We start from the raw sequence: 21,923 nt of genomic DNA, 5'->3' as shown, positions 1-21,923 counted from the left end.
ATAATGAAACCGTCTCGTATGTCTAATTTACGAAAAAATGATTAAAAAAGAGAGGAAATGAACTTCTATTGTAATTATATTTTGAATATCATTATAATATAATTGTAAAATAACGATATCTAATTAGTTTATCAGTGGGGACCCGAACGCTAATTCATTCTTAATCGTTCTTGGAATTAAATGGATCAATTACGTAATCTAGGTCGAAATTTTTTTTAAAAGACGAGCACAGCATACACAAATGTTGAAAAGACTACAGCATGTTATGCTCTAATTTGTTGAAAGTACAAGATCAAATGCCAAATCTACAACAAGATCAACAATACACATTTGTTCCAACTAAAGTCATAGTTGTTTATTATTAACAACCACATGTCTAGTGATAAACAACTAGTTTTTGTCTTCCAATCAAGTCCGGATCACCACTCTAAGCTCACTCGTTCAAGCTCTTCTCGACCCTGATCCTGTCCCACCTGTTGTCATACACACATACAAACACAACAACAGTCGGATACTCCGATGAGAAACATGTTTCCCAGTATAAACAATGTATACATACATTTCATATAATCATATACAAAGCATATAACATGTACAAAGCATCGTACTCTACGAACACATAAATCAATAAAAATTTGTGATTCAAACTCTTTTAACTCTTACTCTTGGACTCGACTCTTATCTAGTCTAGGGATCTTGGTTTGAATAAGAACGTAACAAGTCTCTCACCTACTCTCCCATTCGGGGAGGCGGTACGTTCCTATTCCCCGACTTTGGTCCACTATATCGAGTCTCTACAATAGGAGCCGATCTTCTCCTAAGCACATCGATATAAACCAAACGTCCAGTGACTTGGCACCTCTGCCGAGTTATATACTAAACATATGAATCTTAAGAATTGAAATCACATCAATGCAATAACAATATAGTATGTGATTTTGGGAACTCAAGTTATCTCTTACTCGAGTTATCTCTCCCGATATCACATTGATTTATACCTTTCTGTTCTCAGTGTTCGGTTAGATGAAATCAAGCCCACTCTTGCTCGATAACCTTCTGTTCTTCAACGTATAACTGCTTAGAACCCTCGCTCGTTCTTCTGTCGATTTCAATGTTGAGTTTTCAAGTTCAACACCGTCGATACCAATCTGGATTAACATTTTCGAGAGGTACACTATCAATACACAACTCAACTCAAAGTAACTTGATTCGATCAATTTCAATCTAAATAAACTTCGACGGCATAACGGCACAATCGCGAGACACCCCGGCAACTCAATATCTAGAATTACCGATCACAATTCATAAGCATCAGCAATTACAAGCTAACATGCTCAAAATCTGCATAGTCTCAATCCACATAAGCTGAAAATCATAACAATTCCATACGGTGTCCTTTCTTCGATCCGGTTTCGATTATACGATTACCATAATCTTAAGAACACATAATATCAATCATATCATTATTCCTCCAACATCTGAATTTCAAACCATGTAAGAACATAAGAAAACTTACATCTTTTTGAAGCCGTTGACGAGAGGAACACGGAACTAAACTCGGATCGAAAATCGGATGGCCGGATCTTGCAAAATCACAAATTTAAGCTAAAAGAAACTTTGAGGATTTCCATGGCTGAGTTCTCGGTTTTCTGAATTGGAAATGAAGAAGGAACTTATCTATTTATTGCATGGCAAGACATGTGTCGTTTTTTTTCATGCATCACTGCTCGCGCATATGCGCGAGACCTACTGTCTCGGCATATAAGGATTTCAGCTTCTCGCGCATATGCGCGCCCTCTCTTCGCACATATGCGCGAGACATTCTGTCTCGGCACTTTAGGAGTACACTTGCTCGCGCATATGCGCGCCCTATCTCGCGCATATGCGCGAGGTTTTCTGCCTCGGCATTTGTTACGCTGAGTCTGCTGGACTACAACACACCATGTCACATGCTGTCCCAAATTGTTCTCGGATCGTATTTTCATAATCACATCAAGTTAGCGATTCAATAATTTCGGGCATTACATTATCATTGTAGTTTTTGAAGTGATATAATCGCAAAGCTGCTTTAACCCAAAGATTTTCGTTTTCAGAAGAAGTCTTGGGTTTGATGTTCTACTGGAGTAATTTATGTTTATTTTCTTAGTAGTCGGTGATAATTAGTTGTAAATGATTATTAGAGATTTGACCTAATTATAATTTGATCGCTTGCAATTTACTATTGAGGTGTGATATTTTTAATTTTTAATTTTTAATTTTTTTTTTGGAATTAAATTTAACTATCTACATAGACGGAGTCAGAAAATAGAGATTGAGGGCCAACTTTTTTTAAATTTTTTTTAGGAAAGTGCAAAAACAAATATTATGAAAGAAGGTAAAAAAAATATAATTAATTTTAGACCCCTAATCAATGAAATTAAAAAAATTGAGGGGCGGTCACACCTACCCACCCCCTTGTTTCAGTCTCTGATCACATAAATCAAATCATAATTATTTATGGCCCATAAATTAAATCACAAAATTACCATATCATCATTCATATTTTTCGGCCCACTCTCGATAACTCGAGAGAAGTCATGTCCAATATCCAAGTAGCCCCGAAAATCATCTTAATGGTTGGGGTTCACTGAGATATCATCACATTCACCCAAATCCATTAAGTCAGTTACGGACTCACCTTGGGTCACATTTACATAGATTCGACGCGATGTTACCTCCCATATATCCATAACTATTGATTTTTCGAGGAATTTGCTGACCTCCCAGTGAAGGTCATAGCCGACCTCCCAATACATATTATCACAACTATTGAAAAAGGTTTGCCGACCTCCTGAGCCAAGCTCTCAAAAAAACTTGAAGATGCTCACTACACAGCAGACGAACTCATGCCTCAAATGAGCTCCTACTCAGATATATCAATATGTCATCCACAAATATAAGGCTCGTATAAATTTAATCTAACATTATCTAAGATTCTGAGAATCCAGAGCCCAACAGAATAATGATTCCAATAGCTTTAGAATTCTACAAAGATTGAAGTTTTAGTCGTAAAAGAACTCTATTCACATAGCGATTCTTTTCCTATAAATATCAGGTTTCGTGATTGTTTATTAATTCATATATTCACTCATATTGAGTACACACCATGCTCTCTATATTTTCTTATTATTATTTGACTTGATTGTCGAAGAGTCTATGTCGGAGCATCCTTTCGGCTTCTCTTCTAATGTTCATGTTTATGTTTCAAGATCTCAAGGTCTGACCTGAGTTACCAAAATGAGATTCGATCTCCCAAAAGGTCATTTAGCCATTCAAATCTGATTTCCCAGTAAGCCTCGCGATTTTCATCGACATCAACTTGCATAAAAAATGCTCGTTTTGAGCTGTGGCTAACCGTGAAATTAATTAGTACTCAACGGGAAAACCCTCGTAAAATCTAATATTAGCATCAATATAAAAAAGGAAGAGATACAATGAATTCGCAATTTCACCTGATTCATGCAACGCACAGTGAATAAATCCCATTATAAAAAAAGGGTTGGGGTTTGACCTATTGCAAGATGGGGAGTCGGGATGTGAACAAGGTTGGAGCTCAGAGAAGCGAGATGATCACATCGAGCCTCGACCCAACCCAATTCGGAACCGTAGACCATCTCTTCTTCTCCGTTGACGGGGAAAGAAGACGACGATGAACAAGCTTCTTTCGCCATTTGCTCTGCTTGTCTTCTGCAATAATTTTCTTGTCTTTTTTTAAAAACTCAGAGTTAATTTATTAAAATATTCTAATCTTAACTTATTTTTTATGATGTTTCTAAATATTCAATAATTAAAATAATTATGTTGATAATTTATAGCTAATTTGATATTGATGTTTTATATTTAGGACAATGTTTTATGTTCGATGTTAAAAGATAACAAACTCTCCCCAAATAAATAAAATTTTCAATCATATTCTAGATTTGAATTTATATAGACACGTCATGGATATTTTGAATGAATTAATTTGATTATAATTTTATTGTTAAAAATAAAATAATAGGTTAAATCTTAAACTCATATGTTTGATAGTCTGGGCTTACACAAACATCTATCTATGTAATATTTAAAAATTAACCATCAAAAACAATTATTTATGTTACGTTAAAACATTATTTTATTTACTATATAAAACTTTTTTGAAATTCCAAATTCGAAAGAAAGGAAAAATAAAAGAATTTTTTTTTGAAGGGATAAATTATTTTTAATGGCCCGAAAATATATTGTACACACATCAGTGAAATTCCCAACATATCCTTGTACTTGTGGGTATTTTTTGTTATCGACAAAATTAGGGTTTTTTGGCAGCTCCATATAAATATTCACAATTTTCATTTTTTTCAAACTCTATTGAATCTGCATCGTGCGTCGGCTGCTTTTGATTGAGCAAAGATGGGACACTCCAATGTCTGGAACTCTCACCCTAAAACCTATGGCCCTGGATCTCGTACCTGGTACTGAATCTTTGTTTTGATTGTTATCTGTGCTTTACCTGCTTTTTCTTAGTCATGAATGGATCGATTGTTGAAACATCCGATTCAGGAATCGATGCTAGTGTATTTTTTGGTGAAAAAACTTATACTCTGATTATTTATGTGTGGAATTAGTATTTTTTTTCATCGAAGTGGGAACTGTCCTTCACTATGGATGTGATTTATGAAAATATTAGTTGTGTGGCAGCTTAAGGTTAATTGCTTACTCATTTACTCAGTTTTCGTAGCTCGAATCTAAGGTAGGTTGGTCCTGCAACGAGGGAAAGAAATTGTTGTGGTCTCATAGTTAGAATGGGAAATTATTAGCAACTGAACGCACGCGTGTGTGAGGATCTGTGAGGTAGTTCTTGAATTTTCAGCCTTGGTTGCATAAATTCATTGTCTTAAATTTAGGCTGAAATCCCTAAATTTTGGGTTTCCTTGCTTGCAGAAATGAATTCCAGTTTCTGAACTTCCATAGAAATTTCAAAATTTTCCCCAAACTTCAAAGATATCCCATGAATTAATTAACAAGCTAAATTTATTCTGCTAACATTTTTAATTTGCCTTTTTGTGTACTTGTATGCCGTGATGGATGATGCCATGGGATCATGATAATTTGCTTACGATAGTCGATAAATAATGTGTCTTTTTCAGGATGACATACTTGTTTTCTTTTGACGGATCTATCACTTATGATACAGCTCTGTTTGCATCTTTTGACGGAGATGAATAACAGATGCATGTGTATGAAGTGGTTTGTGCCTCATGAGTTTGCAATATGAATGCATCATTTATATCAACAGTTTGTGATTTATTTCTGTCTTTGAATGATATGTTCGCAGCTATAGATTCCTCATCCTAGATGTGTTGGTGAACTATCGAACGAGTAGAGCATTTTCTTTTTCTTCAGCACGAGCGTTTTTCATGGACAATTTTTTTGTGAATTACAAATTCCACCCAAGTGTTTGTGTATGAATGTAATGATCCGGAGTTACTTTAATTGATGCTACCAATTATTAGTGGGTTGGACGAAAAATGAGAAAACCTGCATTGAATTTCTACTATTGTTTTAGTAAAACATGAACATGATTTGATCATGGAAGTTCATGGATTCAACTTACATTCCAGACCATGAACTTAGTTTTTTCTCATGATCCCAATGATGACTATTATTTTTATTCTGATGGATTTTCATATTCCCTTGTTTATTTATTTCTGGAGTTGAACTTTGCACTTTGTTTTTGAAGCCGTGTGTGTGGTAACCCTCACGGGATTATTAGAAAGTACGGTTTGATGTGCTGTAGACAATGCTTCCGCAGCAATGCCAAGGAAATTGGCTTCATCAAGGTAACCATTCCTTGTGCAACAATCACTCCTTTTGTCTTTGTATATTTCTTCATGTTCATATAACTAATTTTGTCACTGCTTCTTCATCATTTTCTTCTATAGTATCGCTGAGGCGAAGATGCTGGACAAGAAGATTACATCTTGATGGGATGGATTCAAACTCTAGTTTATGATTGAATTTTACTTTATGAACCTTTATGTTATGTTTTCTTATGTTGAGACAAAACCATCGATCTTTTGGGAACAATGTTATCAATGACGTCTTCATCGTTTTAGATTTTTGTGCTTTGCCTAAAGAACAATCTATACAAGTAACCGACCCTTGAAGCTTATATTGATTAAAATGTGATTTCATATTCTTTGCACTAATCAGACTTGCATGTGTCCTATTTGTTTTTTTACTTTTTTCCTGAGTCTCATGTTTTTTGAGATATTGGGAACAAAGTAGCGCATTTGGTTGTACTGATGAGACAATCAAGTAATGATTTATGATTGAGTTTTGTTGGAGTTAGGATTTGTTAATTAGCCAGCTCTTAAAAATGATTGTTTTTGAAAATTTAACATCGTTTCCTTTTTTTTTAATATATATTTATCTAATTTATTATTTGGGAAAAGGGTGAAAGGAATGGGAAAATGGGTAAAATAATGGAACGCGGAGAAAAATATGATGCAAAGTTGAAAGTGGGAAAAATAGGAACAGAGGAGTCGTTTCACCCTTGTTCCTGTTTCTCATCATATCAAAAAATTTTAATCTAAAATCGAATGCTCTATTGTTGCATCAATTATTTATGTGAGATAATAAGAATTTGGATGTTAAGATATAATATATCCTTTCATAAATACATTTTTATTTTTTTAAAAATTCATTTTCTACAATAGATCTATAGATTGTAAAGACTATTCAATATTTTTTTTTATAAACCATATTTGTAGTAAGAATCTAAATCATTATGGCTCATGGCGGTATAGAGTTGAGGTCCCAACAAAAGTCGGCCATGCATAAGAATTGAGTAATTTAGAACATTTTTTTTAAAATGTAATAGGTAAAATTGAGTGTATCATAGTAAAAATAAATTATAAATATTCAATCTTAAGCAAAAGACTACATAGAATTACTCATGCACTAAGAGTATTACTTTTTATTGTGAATATCGGTAAGATTGACACGTCTCACAAATAAATATTCGTGAGACCGTCTCACAAAAAACCTACTCTGTTTCTTTTATGTGTTCCAAAGTTGGCTACTACATCCAATCCAATTGTATCCAAAACCAAACAGAATAATTTATATAAAATATATATTTAAAATTTAATTAATTGAATGAAATTTCACGCAAATTTAATCAACGACAATTATCCCTTTTATTTATTGGAAGCGACTACACTTTTACAAGGACAAAAAATCTAAGAAAAAAATCAGACACTATTAATTATGAGATTTCCAAATAAAAATAAAGCTCAAACAATTGATCAAATATGTTAATTTTGGTGTGTCCGTAAAAGAAAAAGGAAAACCTTAAAAGAACAACCTCAAAAGCTTGGTTTCATGTCCGTCACAGTTATTATTTGGCTGCAATTCTTGACGATAAACAAAACTACTGTCCATATCCGTCGTTTCGGACTCCTCCGACGGTGTCACGGGTCTGTTGTTCTCTCTCCGACGCTTCACCCTCCCGCCGGCGATCATTCTTGCCGGGAAAACAGCCGTCAAACCGAGATTTAGTCCACTCGTCGTCTCAGCTTCCATATCAAACCCTTTCCTCTTTAGCTTCGAGTTCATTTCTCGAGACCCGTACAGATCATATTCATTTCCAGCAAAACCTTCTTCAAACTCCGGCAAGGCTCGGGGAACGCCGCCCCGTAGCACCGTCTCCACCGCAGCCTGGCACACCCGCCAATTCCCAGTCCATTGTAATCCCACGGCTCCGTTCACTGGATTCACTGTCCTCCCGCAAGCTTCAAATAATAAAGACTGAAACAAATCTGCAAATGAAAACAGATGTTAAACACACAGACTAGTCTACAGAAACTGATTTGAAAAATCTACGCACGTACCGGGTCTTTGGGATTCTTGGACGGATGAAAGGAAGGACATGAGCCCGGCGCGGCCGAAAAACTTGGCAACGAAAACGGTGGCGTTTGCCTGAGCTTGAGGGTTCTGTATGGCTTGCAAACTTTGCCTGAGGATGCAGTTTTCGTTGCATCCCTTGCGGAGTATCCTGCAGCCATTGCAGCTCATAGTTCTCGATTCAGTAGCTTCGAAACACCAAAAATGAAAAGGGTACTCGATCGGATAATCAAATGAACTAAAATTACGTGATCGAGTTTAATCAATGGAAGGCGGAGTGTTGAATAGGACCGGCGAGAATGAGGAGAATATATAGAGGAAGGAGTTGACCATGCATGTTATGTTGTTGCAGCTAATTATCTATTGGAATAATGTGTATTTTATATATGGGAATCTAAAAAAAATAATGATATTATAAGTATTTTGAAAAAGAAATATATACTTCATTTTATAAATTAGTTAAAAGTATAAGAAAGACTCGGGCAAAATTTGTCAGAGTAGATGTCATGTAAGTGAACGGTTGATTAATTAATTTATTGATTCAATTGTAATAATATTTTTTATTTTAATATAATTTATATTTCATAGTTTTTTTTTTTGCTTTACCTCTATGTCCATTCTAAAAACATAGATAAAGACATTGATTATACTTTAATATAAATGGATCATATTTGATCTTGAAAATCATTTGTAAACATTGTTAATTCTAAATTTGTTCCTAATCGATTCAGCCGCCTAAAAACAAGGATAAATGGCCGTTTGAGACTGGGACTAGCATATGTGATATAGTGTACCGTACGTGTTTCTTGATAAGGACATAGAGATGTCCAATCATACAGATGAATAATCATATGATAATTATATCGAACAACCCTCCATCGGACTTTTCAAGTGGTTATAATTTATCGAGAGAAAAAATCTGTAGTTATGATTGTACATCATTAGTTTTTACGACCCGGGACAATACCGATGCTCTACATACTAGGATTGTGCTTTGACTCGTTTGCCGACTCCGCGAGAATCACAATGTGGCGAGGTTAGGTACAATTGCGACATGTGTAGGAGCCAGTGCAATATAGTCAAGAATTCACTGCTCACTTACGGGTATATATATCCTATGTGATCTAACGAAATAATAGTACATTAAATCCCTGACCAGAGTGCAAGATGTACATTAGAGACAAGAGTTCTCCAGTTGTGCATGAGATGACACTATATATATTTCATGAATATATCACATAACTATCGAATCTAATATGCAACCTTCGATGAACCAATGGTTGCATATTTAATTGGGATATATGAGATAAGGGACCGTACTGTACATTGATCATAACCAATTAATTCTTGCAAGCATTGTCAGTGATACCTAGGGAATCATGGGGGGATGCTAGCTACTAGACGCTCTTACAATGATTCGATGGGTTTAATTAGAAAATGATTTCTAACATTCTCATAGAATGAGGGAAATTAGGGTAAGCCCGAATAAAGGACAATGCCCTGAATCACAAAGAGTTGTGAACTCACGACTAGCTATATCCCTTAACCATTGAGGGTCACACAAGTACTGGATATTTTGTTCTCGTTGGGACAAAATTTGAAAGAGTTGAATTTATATAAAATTATCAGACAGTAAATTCAAGGAATTGAATTTATGATAATTAAAATTTGGAGATAATAAATTCAATTAATTGAATTTATGAAAAATTGTAAGTTTAAATATTAAACTCAAATGTTGAGTTTATAAAAGATTAAATTAATTGTAATTAGAGTATGTATAATATGTTTGTAGGAGTACAAGTCTAACATGTTAATTAATTAAAGTTCTTAAAGGACTTTGAAATATTAATCAATTAAACTAGTTGGACTAGTCAAATTAATTAACTAAGCTCATTAATATTTTGTTTAATCAAAAAGAGCTCTAAACCTATAATTAAGGAAACTTTGTCAAGGACTCAAGTTTTAAAAGACCACAAACCCCAGCCTCCAAGACATTGAAATTTTCAAAAATCCACTCTCCAAACTCTCAAATTTTCGGCTACTCTAAACAAATTAGGGTTTGAGTCGTCAACTTGTTTTTTTATCTCAACGTTAAATTTCTAGTGCAATTTAGAGGAAGAACAAATATTCCAATCGTGAACTTGATTGAAGATTGAAGAAAAGTTTCAAGAAAATTGTTCGTAGGAAATACTACAAGAGCTATCTCCATCAATCCCGGAATAGTTAGTGCCAAGTGATTTATTCACTCAAGATATATTCATAAACGCCCGATGAATTATTATTATTGTCTAAACTATACGATTATCCAAAGACGTTATTTGAATATCAAATTAAAAATTTTAAAACTTCAATCCTGCTATGTTTTGGACATAAGAAAACCGATTTTTTTCCAACAAAATTCTGATTGTCAATAAAAATCATCATAAATAATATAATATATTTTACAAATTCAAATTGGGAGAGATTTCCAAAGATGTTGGGGGCAAGAACGGACCCCGTGTTTCCGCGAAAGGGTGTATGCCCCCATCTCTTTTATTTTTAAATAAATTCTCCATAATTAAATTTTTTTATAAAAAAAATACTTTTTTTTATTACAAATTAGGTGATTAGTAAGACATTTTTCATTGCCATAACATGAGATTGATATCACATCCTGGAAGAGATATATATCACAAGAATGTTGGTTTTTCAAAATTCATTCTATTAAATAACGGACGGTATAAATTTAGCAACGCTTTTTCCCCGGATCTGTTGCGGGAAAGGGATTATATATGTGTGTATATATATTCACATGTATGTATGTATTCTATATTCAATTGTACTTTTTTTTTGCTCCAAAAATTGAAAAAAAAAGTAATTGTATAGGATAATTAATTAATAATTAGGTGCTACGTACTTTGGGTAAAAAGAATTTCGAGTCTATCTATTGGTTATTTATGTGTTGAATACAGAACGTCAAATTATTGTTAATATTATCAACGCAAGATCACATGAGTAGTTGATTAAATGTGCAAATATAGAAAACATCGATATTATAAGGATATCATCTGTGATATGATTGGAATATTTGTATCGATGATATTTAATTTATAGCTGAGGTAGTGAGCCAAATAATTACACAATAACTCACTATCTCACAAATCAATTTTGTGGAATAAATATTTTATTTGGGTCATTTATGAAAAATATTATTTTTTTATACTAAAAATATTGTTTTTTTTATTATAAACATGAACAAAATTGACCCGTCTCACTGATAGATATCCACTACACCGTCTCATAAAACAAGACTTAGTTTCAATATAAAAATATTTTATGGTTCATAATTCAGTTAGCCCTTTCGATGCCTCGTAAAGCCCTTTTTCATTTTTTATTAAAAAAATATCTCAAATAATTTTTTATATTTGTTGTTAAATATTAATTGGGCATTAATGTTGTATGATAAAAACTTGTGTGAACGGTCTCACGGGTCGTATTTTGTGAGACAGATCTCTTATATGGGTTATCCATGAAAAAATATTATTTTTTATGCTAAGAATATTACTTTTTATTGTGAATATCGATAGGGTTGACTCGTCTCACAGATAAAGATTCGTGAGACCGTCTCACAAGAAACCTACTCAATATGTATATATATTAATTTGGAAGGAGTCGATGTCATTTGAAAAATATAAACAACAAATCAAACGTAATAGTTATTGTATTGACAATTACATGGATATATTGAAACTTTCATTTTGTATAATGTATCAATATTTATTTTAAAATTTTGGGGGCAGATTTAACAAAAAGTCAAGAGGACAATAATTATTTTTCAAACATTTTTTAATAAAAAATTTTAATATATATTTTTCGATAGAATCCAATGAAATAATTTTAAAAAAAAACTTAAAAAAATGATTTTAATTTGTGGTGTCAGCCAACCAAATAAGTCCCAAGCTCGTTGGATTAGAATTGGTGTCTCCGATGCTAAAAAAAAATTAAACATTTACAGCATTCACTTGAAACGTGATTATCTCCTAATTAATTAATTTTCTTTTATATTTGTTCTTAAACTAAAATTTAAATAAACAAGAAACATTTAATATTATGTTTTTTTATGCAAATATTCGTTTCACATTATTTTAAAAATATATAAACTACACGTGAACATACATGAGTTCAAAAATCATGACAAGATAAAATTAACGTTATAGACGAGGATTAGCTAAGACTGGATTAAGAAAGATTCATTGGAATTATAGTCCAAAGAAACATCTTAATCTTATCCACAATTAGATACAATTAAATGCAATTTGTTTGTATATACGTACATTCCAATATTCAAATCATCCATCTTAGTTGTACAGAATGGGGCTTCATTAAACCATACTTTAAATTTTGGCTTATTACAAATTAATTAGTATATACACGTATATTCCAATATAATAGTGATGGCAGATATGTCTATAATTTTATCTGTAAAGTGTAATGTGTAATTAAAATTTCAGAATTACATTAACAAATCTTGGCCTTTTTTCTTGAGATGGGGAGGTGTTTGTTACAATTGAGTCTCGAATTCAAGATATCGTACCAAATATGAGATATTTATGTCAGATGAACGATAAATTATCGACCAAATCTTGGAAACTCTAATTCCCTTGAATCTTGTTTAATTAATTGTATTTTATCATTTTTAAAGTAAGAATAAGTGATGCATCAGGATAATTATCATAAAATACACAAAAACTCATGTGAGACGATCTCACGAATCAATTTTGTGAAACGGATATTCTATATTGGTCATCCACGAAAAATTATTACTTTTTATATCAATTATTTTTTATTATAAATATGGACATGATTGATCTGTCTCACGAATAAAGATTTATGTTACTGTCTTATGAAACCTACTCCATAAAATACTAGGCATGAGGCTAAGATTATATAATTTTTTAGGTTGGGGTGTTCAAAGCATTTAATTTGGCCTCATGGGAAATTGTTGTCCTTCCATGGCATAGAGAGTCAAATAATGTTCAGATTTTGATGGCCATAGGAAATTTAATTTGTTGAATTTTGTTTTTGGCTAAAAAAAAATTAACCAGAAACGAGGTTTATCATGCAAGTAAAGATTTGTTCCATAATGTTGATCCTCCGATTGAACTTAGAAGTATTTGATTTCAACTTTTATTATAAAATCTTGAGACGAAATCTAAATTCGAGACTCAGTTGTCACAAACCTCCAACTGAAAAATAAAAAAGAAAACGCCAACAAAAAAATTTGTTGTAATTACTACAAAGTTTCGTCTCATTAAAATCTTTTTTCCATTTTATATTTGTTTTTAAATTCGTGTCACCTTATCGAAACATATCCACCTACATCAGTCTGCCACTAATTATTATTTATAGAGGTCGATATAATAACCCATTCGGAGAAGCTAAAACAATAATTTACACGATCAAAGTTGTTGAGGCGTGCTTATCTATAAAAATACACACAAAAACTATCTAAATACACACAAATACCTATTTATTTTTGGATGTATGGTATATGTGTCTATTGCACCGCCTCAATGAACAAAAATGGGACCTCAATGAAATATCGAAATTTATATCGGTTATGATAGCACATCAATCATTCGATATCTTGAGCCTCAGACAGACGACATGTTTACAGCAGATTTTGTTAATTGTCATTTTAATGAGGAAATCTTCTCAATGTTTGGGGGAGAAAAGAAACATATTGAAAATAAAATTACATGGTATGCATCATCGTTGTTATATCTGGATCCAAGAACTAAACAATGTGAAAAATATGTACATCAAATTGTACACTTGCAAAGAATAGCAAATCAAATATCAGATGCATTTGCAGATACAAAAAAGATAACTAAATCATATATACATAAATGCTCCCACTCGAATTGAAATTCCAAATAAATAAATTGAAGATACTCATGATGTCATAAAACGAATGAAGCGTGGAACGCCAATCGGTTCTAAAGATAAAAATCCTCGAAAAAATGCATAGAAAAATACGATGATCACAAAATAAAGAATGATATTCCGGCAGAAACACATGATGATGAAAATGTTTTGTTAAAACCACAAACTGACGAGAATCATGGAATTTCTATCAACTATATTAATACTGGAAAAATATGGAACCAAAAAGATATAAAAGAAATTGATGAGATATTTTTTTACAATGTGACATTTGATATCATAAATGACAATAAAGATCATGAACCAAAATCTTTTGGTGAATGTAAAAATCGACAGGACTGGATAAAATGGAAAGACGTCATTCAGGTTGAATTAAAAAAGCTAAATAAACGTAACGTTTTTAGACTATAGTCCTTACACCTGAAGGTGTAAAACCTGTCTGGTACAAATAGGTTTTTATTCGAAAGTCAAATGAGAAAAAATGAAATAGTAAGATATAAAGTTCAACTTGTTGCACTAGGTTTTTTTCAAAGGCCTGAAATTGATTATGAAGAAACGTATTCTCCCGTTATGGATGCAATTACGTTTAGGTATTTGATTAGTTTGGCGGTATCTGAAAATTTAAAAATGCGTTTTNTATGTCGATGATTTAAAAATCATTGGAACGAATACAGGAATTCATGAAGTCGTGTTGTACTTGAAGGGAGAATTTGAAATGAATGACTTTGAAAAAACAAAGTATTGTCTGAATTTGCAAATTGAATAAAAAAATGTGAAATATTTGTTCACCAGTCAAATTATACAAATAAAAGTATTTAAACATTTTAATATGGATAAATCAAATTTTTTAAGTACTCAAATGGTTGTTAGATCATTAAACATAGAAAAAAATCAATTCTGTCCATATGAAGATGATGAAGTTATTCTTGGTCAAGAAATACCATATCTGAGTGTTATTGGTGCCCTTATGTATCTTTCAAATTGTACAAGACCTGATATATCTTTTGCTGTAGATTTATTGACAAGATTTAGCTCATATCTAACAAAGAGACACTGTAACAGAATTAAACATATATTCCGTTATCTATGAGGAACGACAGACTTTGGACTTTTGTATTCAAAAGATACCAATAAAAGTATAATCGGTTGATGCTTGGTACTTATCTGATCCACACAAGGTACGTTTCCAAACCAGATATGTATTTAATCGTGGAGGCATTGCAATTTCTTGACGTTCACAAAAACAAACACTCGTAACAACTTCATCAAATCACGCTGAGATTATTGCAATACATGAAGCAAGCCGTGAATGTGTGTGGCTAAAATCAATGACCCAATATATCCAAATCTCATGCGGATTATCATTCGACAAGAAGCATGTGACACTATATAAAGATAATGATGAATGTGTTACTCAAATGAAATAAAGATGCATAAAAAGCGACGAAATTAAGCATATTCCTCCTAAGTTCTTCGCGTTGACCCAAAAGCTTGAGAAGAATAAATATATTAATATTTGTTACATTCAATCAAGTGAAAGCACTTCATACGACAATATTCAGAAAGTATATATATAATATTGGGATGCACAATCTACGAAATTTGTGAAGAATCGTTTGTGTTAGCATGAGGGAGAGTTTACGTGACTGCAATCTTTTTTCCTTACTATAGTTTTTATCCCAATGTGTTTCTCCTAGTAAGGTTTTTAACGAGGCAGTATAAAAACACATAATTAAAGCAAACATTGTATCATGATCATCATCACAAGGGGTGATGAAAATAAAAGTTTGAAATATTGAAAATTAGTGTGCGATGATGTATGTAATGATTCGAAGAAATTTTATAAATAAGTCTCTCAATTTTTGAATAAAATACACGATTGAATGTAGAAAAATTTTATAAAATGTGTAGTTTAATTTATTTTGTGAATTTGAAATTTTATTCTTTATCATAAATTTTTATTTTTAACAATAATAATGATTGTCTGATTCTTTTATTTGGATACTCATTGATACAATGATTGAAACATAATGCTCTCTTATTCCGGTTATCTTTTTCGAATTAAATTGAACGATTTATATCCTCGTAACATTTGAATTTCGAAAATATTTCAAGATACAATATTGATTAAATGTTTTTATTTAAATATATGTGTATAGCTTAAATATTCCAAGACAGCCTTAATTAATCGTCTCGATTTAAATATATTCATGTAACATAAATATTTTTATTACTCGCACTTCCAAAATACATTTTTAAATATATTACTCACGAAACCAATTATATTTGTTTATTCGTATCAACGACCGTCAAGTGATGATTATATTCTCATTTAGATATATTCAAGAGTTTTTTAACTTGATTTATCGATAATATATATATATATATAATAATAATAATAATTTAATAAATCTGAGTCAAACATTATCAGAAGTATAATTTCACATTTGGTCCTACAGGAGACATGTATGCAATACATAAATAGATGACGAAAAACAAGACTTAAAAAAAACACCAGACATTTAGCATAACTTCACATCTGACTGTGTAGCATGCTAATTAAATGATGTCCTTAAAATGAAGTGAAGGAAAAAACATACAAAAGACCACAAAAATCAAATATTTCACCTACTTTTCCCATCCTAAGATACAGAATGCCTCCCTTTCCTCGTCGGTGTAAACTTCGCATCGTCGTGATTGTTCGAGCCAAGACTCTCGGACGAGTCCGATCCACTATTTTCTGCCCCGCTTCCTTTTCTCGACCAAATTTTCGATAGTATTTTCTTAGAAATAAGCAAACCTTTCACCTTACTAACAGCAGTCCTGTCACTGTTACTAATCCTATTTTCTGCAATGTTTCTGTCATTCACCACTCCATTTCCCAATCGTAAAGCAGCCAGCTCTCCTCTTAAGGCTCTGAGTTCTTCTGCTGAGGCAACACCGTCCCAATCTTCATCGTTATTAGTATTAACCGATCTTGAGCTCCCGTAAGAGGCACAGTTGAGGTCTTTTATGGCTTTTGGAAGATCAGGAGTCGTGCTGCCCGATGAAGCAGCGGCTCGAACTTGCTCGAAAAAGAGGACTTGTACGACTACTCGCAAAGGAAGTCGCTCGTTTTGAACTGCATGCATGCACGCATCTGCCGTGAGTCGTTTGCAGTCCATGAGCCGGCATATTCGTTTCCGATCACTTTTGGTGATACCTGGATGCTCCTGCAAAAGAAAATCAGTTAATAAACACCGATAAAAAAGATGAGAACATAGAGCATTCAGGACAGCAGTTGTTTGACCTGATGTAAGGGGAAGAGGCAAATTCTACGAACTTTTGTTCTCAGTTCATATTTTAAGATACCAAACTCAAGCCAAACATAAATATTTTAAAACCAAGTTTAAGACTAAATATCATGTATGATAGCTCGGGCCTGGTTTGTGAGCTAATAGTATCTACAAAAATTTTCCACGTATATTCAAAATTAAACATGAATCCGAACTCGCGTGGAGCCAAACTTGAACTAGTTCGACATTCAATCTTCAAATCTAGCTTTGATTTGGCTAAAACAAATTGAGATGTGCTTGCATATAGCAAAATACTCATTTTTGTTACGTTTGATTTATTCACAATCTTGTTAAGGGTAATGATAAAAATAAAATGCCATCCGTTGCTAGGTGGCATTTCTCAAAACTAACTTCATGCACAGTTGAAAGAGGGATTTTACCTTGAGATATGTATCAATGGCACGATACAGACCGTCGTGTGCTGGCCGTGAGAAACTAGAGACCATTTCTGCGATGCTAACGAACGTTGGCATAGGTAGATTTGGGTCCTTTGCAATCTCTGCTAGGTAGCCGTCGACTAGCTTTGCAACCATAAGTTTCGATGCTTCAGATAAGATTCCTGGCTTTCTAATCTCCTGAATTTCATTGCCATTTTCCGTTTCAGTTTCGGCATGCCGATCTTGTGTAATAAATTCTTCGAGTATTTTCTTGACAATCGATATGTCATAAATAATTGATTCTCTTTCATGGGCTCGTATCAATATATCATTAACTGAAGCCTCCTCCAATTGCTGCCCTATTCTTTTTATAAGCTCCATGCTTACAGTTTCTCCCGAGTCAACCGAGATGGCCGCTTTCAATAACTTCAGCAAGAAACTACAAGATACAGTACCTTTTTCACTGGGCAAGAGCCAAACAATGGTATCCAATATGGAGCGTAACTTGGAGACATCATTTTGTTGAATTACACCCTTTCCGGAGGGAGGAAACTTCCGATAAGCATATGCTTTTAAAGCTTCTCCAACTACTTCATTCCATACTATTCCTTTATTTTTTATACTGACAATAACCCGTTTGAATAAATCTATTTCAAGTTCGCACAAGTCTTCGACCCACCAATCATCAGGTACCATTCTGGTTCTAACACCATTTAAGGCTAAACCATCCCCATTTTCCTCAGGATTCTTTTTCTGGTTATTATACGTATAGGAAAAGTCCACCTTGGAAACATCAAGTGATGCCTTTGAAGCAACCGCATCTATGCAATGGCTCGTTAACTTCAATTCCTCCGAAAACGGAAGCAGTGATTTTGTGGTTTGAAGAACGATAATTGAGTCCTTCCAGCTTCTATAGATGCTGGATGTAAGAAAAATATCGACCTTGTATATGAGGTTACCTTTGTCTATGGTCTCGTGCATTTCGAGAAACTCGGCTGCACATCGTACTGCAACAACGTTGTAAGCATTTAGAGTAACAGTCATTCCATACCAGAACTTGGCACATATTTCAAAAGCACTCGATCCACCCGGAATATCTTGTATGTGCACTTCATCTCCATTTCCTTCACTGGCTGACGAAACTAACTTCTGTAAGCGTGCACTTTTTGAGACAAGGGGGAACTGCAGAATAAAAATAAAAGCAAGTTAAAGTTGATATTGCAAAAACAAAGGGGTTTGTATTGATCTACAGAAAATGGGTGTTAAAGAAATGGTAAGATGGCCATTACCTTGTGTAAATAGAACTTTGTGTCACCTACATGAACAACAATATCTGTTGCCAACTCCGTGGCCACATATCTGCGGATGAAAATTCTATCCGTCACTTTTGAGCAGTAAATATATGAGGGGATCAGATCTCGTTGATTAGTTCAGGAGAAACAAAACAATCAGTACATATAAACTATCAAAACATATAAACTAAGGTGGATCGTTGTCAGAAATATTGACACCAGGACTGGTAAGTTTCCCAACCGACAAATGAAGAAGAGCAATGTTTCACCATAAAATCGAAAAAAGAGATCAAATTTTCCGGTACTACTTCATGAAAAACTAATCAGGCCAGGATGTATAGGGGAAGAATCACTAGTTCGCATAAGCACTCTCTTTGGAAACATTACTTCAACAGAAAATAATGACTTCACATCTGGTAAAAACCATATGCAAACTCAAGAAAATTTAAAATTGCGACGACAGCAGGGGCGGTGAATCAAACAGTGAGCAAGGTACGAATGCCCCCTCAACCGATCAAATTTTTAGTTTTTTTACATAATTTCTCTAATTTTTTCAAGCTCCATCCCCCCAAAATGCCTGACATTGCCTCCCTCTCGCTGCCTTTCCCCCCACCCGCATTCTTGGATCCACAACTAGTACAGACAATCTCCTTGTAAAAAGGAAAAACAAATTTAACAATGCATTACCCATACCGGGGGGTACAAAGGTGTGTCTATCTGAAACCATAAAGAAAAGGACATTAAACAACAAATTTATAGAAAATTTAGGCAAGAAGTTGAAGCGAATCAATTCAGAATCAGTCAAAACAATTGCTAACATTAATCAGTTTAAAATGGTTTAAAAAAATCACCTTATGCCGTTCCCATCAGTCTGAAAGGAATCAGGTTTTGATCCAAGCTTCATAAACTTCATCTTGCCAACTCAAAGAGTTGTCTCTCTTCAAAAATATGCTTCAACTCTACTCATCTGAACATTACAGATTCACTACCCTGAATCAACCTTCAATCTCTCTGTTGTCCCAGATCAAGAAACTTGTCCTGGAAACAGCAAAAATAGGCGAATGGGGTCTGAGTGTGGAACCAAATGCCTGAAAATTTAACAACCAATTTCTTGAACTTCAAGAGGACAGTAATGGGATCTCAGAGTAGTGGAAATCTTCTACGTTAGCCTAGTTCGACCGAATCTCGACAGCAACAAACATAAAGATCAACTCGCATAGAAAGAATATAATATGGGGATTACGATGATTCCTTTTGAGGTTTTAAAGAAATAATTCCACTTGAATGGGAAGAGAGCCTAAGAAGAGGTTGTTTCCTTGGTTGGTGGCAAAGTCCATGGACTCCGGGCTTACCTAGTCAGCCATGGAGACATTGCCAACATATTTTCGTACTAAATTATTCCTCAAAAATTTTAGGGATCTGCTACCAGCTCCAGGCAGACTCGAGAATTAAGTTTAGGGGGTCGATTTTGTGCATTTTAGGGGTTGTAGAATATGTATTTTTTCTCCTGAAAAACTTGCAGATAAAAATAGAATTTTTCTGGACAACTGTCCCCCCTACTAGTTCACCGCTGAATCTACTCCACCACCTCCTCTGTTTTTTTATCTTTCTTTCTCACTCTACCATCTTTCTTTATTATGCATTATCTATTTCTTTATTCGTGTTCTTTTACGCTGAACATGTTACCCAAAGATTCATTCCACCACAAAAAAGGTCCCCATTACCCTTAAAAGTTTCAAGTTCCTAACTTTTTACAAAGAAATCATTAGTACATAAATAATATTCAACATTTTTGCAGCTTGTATTAAAAAGAACATAAAAGAAAAACAGCGCCTCGGTATCAACCAAAAAAACCACAAAATAATAGACAACAAGAATCCCTACTGGTAGTTTGGCCAAGGCTGTAAAAGTAAATGAGAAGATCGCGCAATATACATGTTCCTGAATTGCAATACTTACAGTGCAAGCTCATTAAAGAACAGTCAAACAAAGAGACCAACAAAATCTGAGGAACACAAAGGAATCATTTCATGGAAACCACTAGCAATCTGTGGACTGATTAAAATAAGAACACTAGCCCATTTGCATACATGTGCTGCACAAACCATGTAAAAGCAAAGTAACTAAAATGGGAAAAAAATTGAAATTTTCACTCAAGATCTTACCACGGCTTGCAGAAATACAAGAAACCCACCTCAAATACACATATACCAACTCAAAAAATGTGGGGGAAATATGAAAGTTTATTTCTTACAGAATCATGCAACACTCAAAACTAGAACAAGAAAATATTAAACCCCAAATGCATAGTTAAACTATTTGCAGAGAGAGGATTAACTTACACCGGTACCAACAGAGAAATAAAAAAAGGGAATTACTGTCTAACACACTGCAAAACAAAACACTCGCTCAAATTCTCTGTTCTCACCTGTTTATCTAGAACAAGCAATACAAATTTTCTTCCAAGATTGTTCCTTTTCCTTTTCCACACCAAAAACCTGGATTAAAGTGAAAAAAACGCTTCGAATCTTGGAATCTTTCAACGAGAACTAGTGGAATTATGATTAGAATATGTTCTCCTGTCTTTCTCTACAAGATTTTTTGGCTAGAGATTTCACAACAAAGTGGGGCAAAACCCTTTTTCCCTTGAGTTTCGCATACTTAGAAATGGAAATTGCTTTTAATCAGTTGGTTGATAGCAAGACAAGAAATTTGCTACGTGAAGCACGCTTCGCTGACCCGCAGCTTTCTTGCTCCCTCCCTTCTTTAAAGTTGAGTAATGAATTGGTCCGTTACCTCCCCTCCCTTTTAATAAACTGTGGAAGTTCGCAAAAGCAACTAAAGGTGAAAATGAAAGCTTAACGTGAATAAATAAAAAAGATTCGGTACTCAAATCCAATCCGATCTTGTAGTTTATGTCCAAAGTTCGCAAAAGCAACTAAGGTGAAAACGAGAGCTTAATAAATAAAAAAGATTCGATACTCAAATCCAGTCAAATCTCGTAGTCTATGATACTCTGATTTATAGTTCATCTAATACCAAAATTTTATATTTTGAGTTAAATTTCG

General features: G+C 33.6%; 3 protein-coding genes and 1 long non-coding RNA gene across 7 annotated transcripts; 1 reads left to right on the top strand and 3 right to left on the bottom strand.

Annotated features, from left to right (window-relative positions):
* Positions 1–244: 244 nt before the first annotated feature.
* LOC140988860 (uncharacterized) lies at positions 245–3,760 on the bottom strand. The gene is made up of 2 exons (XR_012177380.1): positions 3,551–3,760; positions 245–473 (listed from the first exon to the last, which is right to left on the bottom strand). It is a non-coding gene; the product is annotated as an uncharacterized lncRNA (long non-coding RNA).
* A 553-nt stretch (positions 3,761–4,313) lies between these two features.
* On the top strand, positions 4,314–6,139 carry LOC140987133 (small ribosomal subunit protein uS14z/uS14y/uS14x). Its single transcript, XM_073455538.1, has 3 exons — positions 4,314–4,490; positions 5,759–5,858; positions 5,961–6,139. Exons 1-3 carry the CDS (start codon positions 4,429–4,431, stop codon positions 5,967–5,969), a joined length of 171 nt encoding a protein of 56 aa, XP_073311639.1. The 5' UTR covers positions 4,314–4,428; the 3' UTR covers positions 5,970–6,139.
* Positions 6,140–7,193: 1,054 nt separating this feature from the next.
* LOC140988867 (LOB domain-containing protein 37-like) lies at positions 7,194–8,248 on the bottom strand. The gene is made up of 2 exons (XM_073457943.1): positions 7,914–8,248; positions 7,194–7,841 (listed from the first exon to the last, which is right to left on the bottom strand). Exons 1-2 carry the CDS (start codon positions 8,095–8,097, stop codon positions 7,375–7,377), a joined length of 651 nt encoding a protein of 216 aa, XP_073314044.1. The 5' UTR covers positions 8,098–8,248; the 3' UTR covers positions 7,194–7,374.
* An 8,105-nt stretch (positions 8,249–16,353) lies between these two features.
* On the bottom strand, positions 16,354–21,673 carry LOC140987999 (phototropic-responsive NPH3 family protein NPY2-like). 4 transcript variants are annotated; one of them, XM_073456829.1, is made up of 5 exons: positions 21,284–21,673; positions 19,707–19,943; positions 18,853–18,922; positions 17,567–18,745; positions 16,354–17,063 (listed from the first exon to the last, which is right to left on the bottom strand). In XM_073456829.1, exons 2-5 carry the CDS (start codon positions 19,766–19,768, stop codon positions 16,494–16,496), a joined length of 1,881 nt encoding a protein of 626 aa, XP_073312930.1. In that variant the 5' UTR covers positions 19,769–19,943; positions 21,284–21,673; the 3' UTR covers positions 16,354–16,493. The 4 variants fall into 4 exon arrangements, with proteins under 4 accessions (XP_073312930.1, XP_073312929.1, XP_073312932.1 ...); XM_073456828.1 differs by having other exon boundaries at positions 19,707–19,893; XM_073456831.1 differs by lacking the exon at positions 21,284–21,673 and adding an exon at positions 21,021–21,183 and having other exon boundaries at positions 19,707–19,893.
* Positions 21,674–21,923: the final 250 nt, after the last annotated feature.

This window comes from Primulina huaijiensis, chromosome 11 (genome assembly GCF_012295235.1).
Source record: "Primulina huaijiensis isolate GDHJ02 chromosome 11, ASM1229523v2, whole genome shotgun sequence".
Taxonomy (NCBI): Eukaryota; Viridiplantae; Streptophyta; class Magnoliopsida; order Lamiales; family Gesneriaceae; genus Primulina; species Primulina huaijiensis.
Note: the sequence above shows the minus strand (reverse complement) of the source record. Positions and strands in the feature narration are given on the sequence as shown.